The sequence below is a fragment of the Podarcis bocagei genome (genome assembly GCF_964188305.1).
Source record: "Podarcis bocagei genome assembly, chromosome: 7".
Classification (NCBI taxonomy): domain Eukaryota; kingdom Metazoa; phylum Chordata; class Lepidosauria; order Squamata; family Lacertidae; genus Podarcis; species Podarcis bocagei.
The window spans coordinates 41,528,614-41,536,340 of record NC_138132.1 but is presented as its reverse complement, the minus strand read 5'-3'; the positions used below and the strand labels follow the sequence as shown (position 1 = coordinate 41,536,340).

Genomic DNA, 7,727 nt, shown 5'->3' with positions numbered 1-7,727 from the left:
AGGCTTAAGCTGGCTCATTTGTTTCCCACCTCCTCCCTGCATGGGGGAGCTGCACCTGTGGAAACTCTGCCTGCCTCAAGATTTTTATGCCACATACGCAGAAGTCGTGTCCTTGTGCCTCAGTGCTAATTAATTGGTTTGTTAATTCTAGAATTTCCACCGTCTTTCCATAAAGTCATCAATAAACTGTTAAAAAAAAGAGGGGGGGAAGAAAGATAACTCCTCAGGCATAATCCAAAAATAAATCACAGCCCACACTAAAACTCAAAAGCAGTATAAATTCAATCTTTCTTTTTAAATTAAATCTATTTTTTTTCTGAAGAGGCACACTGAAATAAAACCCATCTCCACAGCTCATGTAGGAGTATGGAGGCCAGAGATTATTCCACTCCTTGGATCATTACAGGTAAGATTGTCAGCTGCCCACAGAAATATGCCAGTGATTTTTTACAAGCAGATTTTCCAGCTGCACAAATTTCCAGTCACACACCCGACATCTAAAAATAGAATAAAAATGCCAAACCAAGAGAAGTGTGCTTTGCTCCTTGTTTCCTTTACCCTGGATCAGTGGCAGTTACTCGACAGGAGAGGGTAGTTCTTATTTACTATACAGTGACTCCAGCAGACACATTTAAAAATGAGTACTTTAAATGTATTTACTATTAAAGGATGCAAATGCCTATTACCTGACAGAAGAGGAAGATGAAGAGGTGGCAGCCCCAGCCAAAAGAAGGTAGCAGCATTTTATACGGTTTGGGCAGATTGTCTTAAGTATGGAAACTGAACACTTTCTGCCCTTATGCAATTGGTATACAATATATGCTTTCCCTGACATTGCCTGCCTTTAAGTACTTAATAAGCACACACACGTAACACATTTAATTCCCCTCCACCCCCATTTATCAAACCACACATTTGTGACCAACTGCACATTTTTTTAAAAAACCCTTCAAACATGCCCCAGGGTATATGTGTGTGTTAAATATCTGGCTACATTGCCAGAATGCTGTGTAAAAGCTAGAATTCATGACTAGCTGCTAGTTTATTTTATTTAGAGGCAAGCTGGGAGGGCAGCCAAGAGACCGTCTAAAGGAATTAAGCTACCAAGTACCCTTCTCTGGAAAGAGAGTTTTCCCAGCTAAAATCTGGATTGGAGACAGAGCTATATTGGTTCAGAAAAGGGGCTTCTGCTAGCCCATTTGTATTTTTGGCTTCTCTCCCACCCCCGCCCCATCTTAAACACAGTGTGTAAAGCAGAAGTTTGGAAAGCTCTGTTTTTGGTGTGAAATGAGGATCCTTGCAGTTTTTACTTTTGTGGAGTACAAAAATGTAGATAGTGGGGGAGGAGGAAATTAAATGCATACAGTACTTACTTACAAGAACACCTGCTTTAGCTAATGTTCTATCTTAATTTCCAACCATTGACATATTTGCTCATTTGTTCAGACTTCGTATGTGACACCCAGAGAGTGTGGTTAATGCTTAATGACTTCACCAGGGGTTGCCACTAGGTCTCAGGTCTGGGCCCTGAAATCTCAGAGTCTGGGATGCTCCTGTCCTGGCAACCCTTAGGTATCTGTAGCACCCAGGAAGACCTTACTCCGCCCCGCAAGCTCCATAAACTGATCTCATGGCTACAACATCCAACCACTTTTTTGTGTATTTTTGTCCTTCTCCCCACCCCCACCCCCCCGATTTGTGTTACATCTTGCTCAATAAAGAACTCTGAAGAATTTAGAAGCTAGTCATAATTTTGTGACCTTTCTGGTTGGCCTTCCCAGTGGCGTAGAGTGGGGGGTGCTGGGGGGGGCCGGCCGCACTGGGCGCAACATCTGGGGGTTAGGGTTAGGGGGCGCAAATCCACGGGTTAGGGGGCGCAAATCCACGGGTTAGGGGGCGCAAATTACTTGCCTTGCCCCGGGTGCTGACAACCCACGCTACGCCACTGGGCCTTCCTAAAGATATTACCTTTCCAGCATTATCACCTCCTCACTGCTGCAGCTCTGAGGGCCCTTCAATTGGCCTCTCAAACTGTGCCTTTAAGAGTTAAGAGCTTTACTCAAAGTCCCCTCATTTCTGGTTGGGCTCATATATTTTTTTCTTTTTTTAAGAGCCTGACAAGCAGAAATTTGGAAGAGGTTGCTTTTCCAAGCATGCAGATGGGATAGCTTCAGCTGCTGAGTTCTTGAGCCTGTCGCACAGTTGAGTTTTGAGGCACAGCAAAATGTAAGAAAAGAGAACTTGATAAGCTCATGTTAAAGGGATGGTTTCAGTGCCTTGCAATTTGCATTTCATTTATCCAGGTTTTGAGAAATACAACCCTCCAGATCTCTCTGTCTGGCAGGATATAAAAGTAAGGAAGTAAATAAATGCAGCACCCGTCCATGGCATCACTTTAGTCCTTGATACTGAGTAATCACAGCATGATAATCAAGAGGTGCATGGGTGGTAAAATTTCTCTCTACTCCAACATCTTTAAATAACAACTGAATTTACACATGCCAAATTGGATCCCAATTTGAAGGCATGTGAAATTACAGAAACTTATTGCAATTAAAGTTGCACCTCAGGGCCAGACCATGTGCAGGGATCTTACCAGAGCTGCTGTCATTCAAAGAAGATACCACTGGGATTCACTGTGTCAAATGAATCCGGGCTCTTGAACCAACCACAAGTTGTAAACCATAAGCAAAATTTGGTTGCAGTTTGTGGTTTGGTTGCAGTCTGTTTTTGATTACATGCTAAGGAAAGCCATGGGTTAATAAGTTCAGCACAGCATCAGAATAATATTGGGGTGGTGGAGGTGGTAAGCAGCCTCTATTTCCTGTCCCCGAGTCTGCATACTTGCACGCTAAGCCATGGTTTAGCTTAGTGTGCAAGCCAGGCGAGTCTATATGGCAGTCAAAACCCAACCAAAGTGCTTATGTTCACAAATGAAAAGGGTTTGGCAAACATGAAGAAAGGATTGCAGAACTGCTTCCTGCCCAAGCTTTCAAGGAGGAAAAACTTCTATGCATTTTTGTTTCAGCTTCGATACAGGTAACATATTTATTGGAAAAAATTTCTCCACCAACAATGGTGAAATCATGCCAAAAAATTACAAAACATCATGGCAAGTTGCTTTATAAAAATAAACAGAAGGATTTTGCCACACTGATTTGTCCTTTTCTCCCTGTCAGTTTTGCATTTTCGTCCTTACAGCAGGATGTTGCGAGTTCTATTTCTCTTTGTAATATATAGTATTAGAAAATTGCATTCCATTCAGAAAAATGGTTCTGCTATCAGATAGCCTTGAAGAGGCTCTTCTCCCAAGTTCTTCCTAAAATAAATATAGAAAATAGCCTCTAATGAAAAGGTTTGGTCAGTTTAAAAGAAAAGGAAAGAAAGGTCTCTTTTCCTCCCTTTTTGGGAAATAGAACAACATATCGGTTCTTTTTAAATAGTGCTCAAGGCTTTGGTGGATTCAGCTACTGAAAATAATAGTAGTTTTTTAATAAAAAATCTCGTGATGATCCACTGAGTTCTTGTTTTGTCAGTAGCCAAAGAAAACATGGGTTCCTGCTTGAATCAGTCACCAAATGCCAGGCATCTTCATTAGTAACGATCATCATAATTCCATGAAGCAGCCAGTAGAAGGTAATCTTTGGCAACTGTGGTCAAACAGACGGTGTCTTTGGTAGGTGACCCTGCTGTATAATTTGTGGCCGCTTGACTCTGGGCTTCCGTCTCTTTGGCCTGCTCTTAGCTTTGATCTGCACCACAAAGAAGGCCAGGACCACCATAGCACCGAGTAACGCAAAGACGGGTATCGTCCCTCCCACGTCCTGGTTGTACCGTCCAGGCATTATTCCTGTATGGGAAAGGGAGATTAATGTAAGCAAGCTGAGGATACATTAACCCATGGGCAAACAAGAGTTATAGAAACTGCCACACAACTACTGGGTTGCCAGTCTTACTCAGAGTAGACCCACTGAAATTAATAGTCATGGCCAACTTAGACCCATTAATTTCAAATAGGTCTACTCTGAGTAAGACTTGGTTGGATACAACTCACTGATTTCAACCAGGGATCACTTCCATGCAATTTTATTAAAGCTGATCATCAAAAGCATAGGCCTGCCTAAAGTTTCCCTTGTGGGGGAGACTACCAGTTTGAAAACCAATGTTAGAATGTGAAACACTGAACCTACTATGTGCCCTCCTCTATTGATTTTACCTGGCTGTAAGGTATCCCAGAACTATGAACGCTTCCTTGCCTGTATGGAGAGTGGTACACATCTGGCCGCACCCACCACTAGCATGGGGCCCCTTGGAGGCTGCCCATGAGAAAATGTGGCCCCTTGGGCTAAAAATGGTTTCCCACCCCTGCTCCAGGGTGTTCTTTGAGTTCACATGGGGGGTGTCCATCAGGGCTAGGCACCAGTGTGCATAAACAGGGTATGTGCCATAGTGCATTCCCCAAGAGGAATTTCGATGGCAGACATACAGCGGCTCCTTATCAGACTATTCTACGTAGAAAGTGGCTACAATTAAAGGTAGGAAATATGAAAACTACTTTTCCAAAACATCAAAAGCCAGAAATTTCACAAGCTATGCCTGTGAACACTGTGGGCAGGTGTGCTAGCACTAATTATGGCCAAAAAATACATAGTAAACAGGCATAAATGAGCTGTAATCTTGATAACTAAAAGTTGGATCAAGATGATTCCAGGTGTCTCTGTATTTCTTCTGCATAGGTGTGTATGCTTCTATCTCATTTAGGGTGGTGTGATGCACTGTGGGCAACAGGTGTCCCACCATTCTGGCACCTACCCCCTGGAATATCCCAGGCTCCACTTTCTCCAGGTGACAAAGGCCTTACTTGGGGTCGGTTCTGACGGAAACTTGGTAAAGCCACTTTGTCCAGGTCGATTGACAGTAACTTCTGATGTTTCCATAGGTTGCTGGAAAAAATGAAAGCATCCAGAACTATTTGTACACTGGGCTACTAGTCAATCAAGACTGCTAGAAAACATTTTGAATATCTGAACATTTCAGTGGGTATACTCTATGTACATCTTAGGTGAGATACAACCTAGGATTGCAAACTAGGTCAGGCAGACTCAGCCTTGTTTGGCAAGAGCTGGGCAGTGGCACATGGAAACCACAGACACTAGTCGCAATGGACAGAAGAGTCTCCTTACATCTATAGGTCAGAAGGGGTCAGGTGATACTCCCCAAATCTTATGAAAACCCCTGGCCTGTTTTGATGGTCTGAGCAACTGGGAAGTCAGTGCATGCTGGGTACACACCACATTTGCTTCACCTGGCCTCAACTGCAAGGTCTGGCATTCCATGTTGTTTCACTTCTAAATGGTGGGCCTTAAATATTAAGGATGGCATTTTCAAACTACTTTTTGGGAGGGGAGGAAGCAGACAGGTTTCTTGCGAATCTGGTGTGTGAATTCAGCTAACAGCTGGTTCTATGGGTTTTCTGGTATGTTTTTAATTCCGTTTTTATCATTCATATGCCTGGAAAGTTAATCAGACAAAATACTGTGTTTATTGACTGCCATATTTATTACATTCAAAACTGGAAACTAAAGGTGGATTTAGCAAAATCAGAAATTGCAACCTGGGAGCCGTTTCGTTCAGAGGCTGTGGCTTCGCCCAAGACAAATGAGGACACGCTGGGAGTGAGCGGGGCTTAGGGTCACGCAGGTGAGCCTCGAGCACCTTCGAATATCGATGAAGATGGTTACCTGAAATCACACAGCGAAACAGTTATACCAGAAGATAATCCCCTGCCTGCTGCTTATGCTGTTTTCTAAGCATGAGGAACACATCTTGCCATTCCTGGAGTACACACGCCCTCCCAAATTCTACAGTAGGTAGAGGCATGGAGCAAGTGTTCTGGTTGGAGGGCAGATATTCCCATGGCAGCAGTCAACCTGAAGTGGGGGGCAGATATTGGGAGACTGTCCAAGAGCCTGCATTTTCCCTCCCCTCCTCCCACCACATTTACATTTGACCCCTGCCTGTTATGAACCCTGCCAAATAGACTGAGGCAGGTAAGAGCGGTAAACTAACCTGGACCTTGTGTTCATCATGTGAGGTCCTTTCTCTGTGTGCCTTCTCTGAGGGAGATCCAGAAGCTGGTAACATGAGAATGGGCCTTTTCAGTGGTAAATCTCCCACTTATAGAATGGTCTCCTTGGGGAGACCTGCCTGGGTCCACTGCTGGCTACATTTAGGCACCAGGCCAGGGAACAACTTTTTTCCCCCAGCCAGATTATTGGCCTTTAACTTAAGAGATTTTTAGACACTACAACCTCTTAGTGTGTGGAATGCTAGACTGCTTTCTATGTATATTAGTGTTTTTAGCTTATGTTTTAGCTTTATAGTGGTTTTGATTTTTGTATTACAGTGGTACCTCGGGTTACGGACGCTTCAGGTTACAGACTCCGCTAACCCAGAAATAGTACCTCAGGTTAGGAACTTTGCTTCAGGATGAGAACAGAAATCGCGCGGCGGAAGGCCCCATTAGCTAAAGTGATACCTCAGGTTAAGAACAGTTTCAGGTTAAGAATGGACCTCCGGAATGAATTAAGTTCTTAACCCGAGGTACCACTGTACATTACACTGCAAGTCGCTTTGAATTTGCATTTTGTTTTTGTTTTTAAAAAGCAACTAATAAGTCCGAATAATAATAACAATGGGATCATCCACCCCACTCCCAGGCTAAATACTACCACAGCTCATGTGTAGCAGCACAAATCAAATGAAAATCACCTTCCATTCGCTCTGGAAGAGCATAGCCTATGCCTGTTGGAGGTCGTTGTCTGTTTTCTGAATGGCTGAGGCTTGGTGGCATAACTCCGTAAGATGTGTATTGAAGAAGAGAATCAAGAAGCCAAAAGCAATCTGGAATTTAAGAAAAAAAATAAAAAAGCGAGTGTTTTGATAGTTCCCTCTAGCCAAACAAACCAACTCCACACATTAACTACACTGATTGACTCTTTTAAATCCACTGCTGCCACCTGTTTTCCCTTGACACTGCATTGCTGCTGTTTTTCCGTGCTATGCTCCTGAAGCTCAGCCCAATTCTTTTGCTGGGACTAAGAATGGAATGGGGAATGCTCTGAGCCTGGGTTTCAACTCCCATCAGTCCCAGGCAGCATGGCCAAGAGTCAGGGATGACGCAGCTTTAAACCATGTCTCTGATCTGCTCAGCACTCCCATTTCTATAATGCAGGCTCCTTCAGAGGTGGAACAATAGCCATCACCATGTTGTTAGTTCAAAATGCAAATGCATTTCAAACCTTATTTTCTGATTCTGGTGTTGCCTATCACAAACAATGGTTTAATGTGATGGTTCAGACACTAAAGGAAAGTTAAGCTTCCATCACGATGGCTTAGTGAGCTGTCGGGATGGAGCCTCAACGCCTGTCTTCTATGCCTTCACGACATCAACCGTGTGAAAGGAGAAGTCTTATCCATGGCTACCCAGTGAATTATAAAATGTTTGCTCTCTTTCATGTGAATTGACATGGTGCAATAAAGTCAATCTAAGCTGCCAGAAAGAAGGCTTTCGTTTACAAGAGCAATGTTTATTAATGCAGCAGAACAGGGCTGCCCAGAGGGGCATCATAATTGTTTTCAGCCTTTAAATTGGAAATAGATTATTTTGAGGCACATGTCTTTTAGGCATGAACAAAAACTACTGTGCTGGGGAAATTTTAACTCGC

At 43.4% G+C, this 7,727-nt stretch overlaps 1 protein-coding gene across 2 annotated transcripts in view; it reads right to left on the bottom strand.

Moving 5' to 3' along the window:
* Window positions 1-3,016: 3,016 nt before the first annotated feature.
* Window positions 3,017-7,727, bottom strand: part of MBTPS1 (membrane bound transcription factor peptidase, site 1) — a 30,351-nt gene continuing 25,640 nt past the window's right edge. For both annotated transcript variants that reach the window (XM_081200818.1, XM_081200819.1), the window contains exons 20-23: window positions 6,772-6,903; window positions 5,615-5,741; window positions 4,813-4,943; window positions 3,017-3,850 (exon numbers count right to left, since the gene is read on the bottom strand). In XM_081200818.1, the coding sequence (XP_081056944.1) occupies window positions 3,657-3,850; window positions 4,813-4,943; window positions 5,615-5,741; window positions 6,772-6,903 (584 nt within the window). In that variant the 3' untranslated portion in view covers window positions 3,017-3,656. The remainder of the gene's footprint in view (window positions 3,851-4,812; window positions 4,944-5,614; window positions 5,742-6,771; window positions 6,904-7,727) is intronic.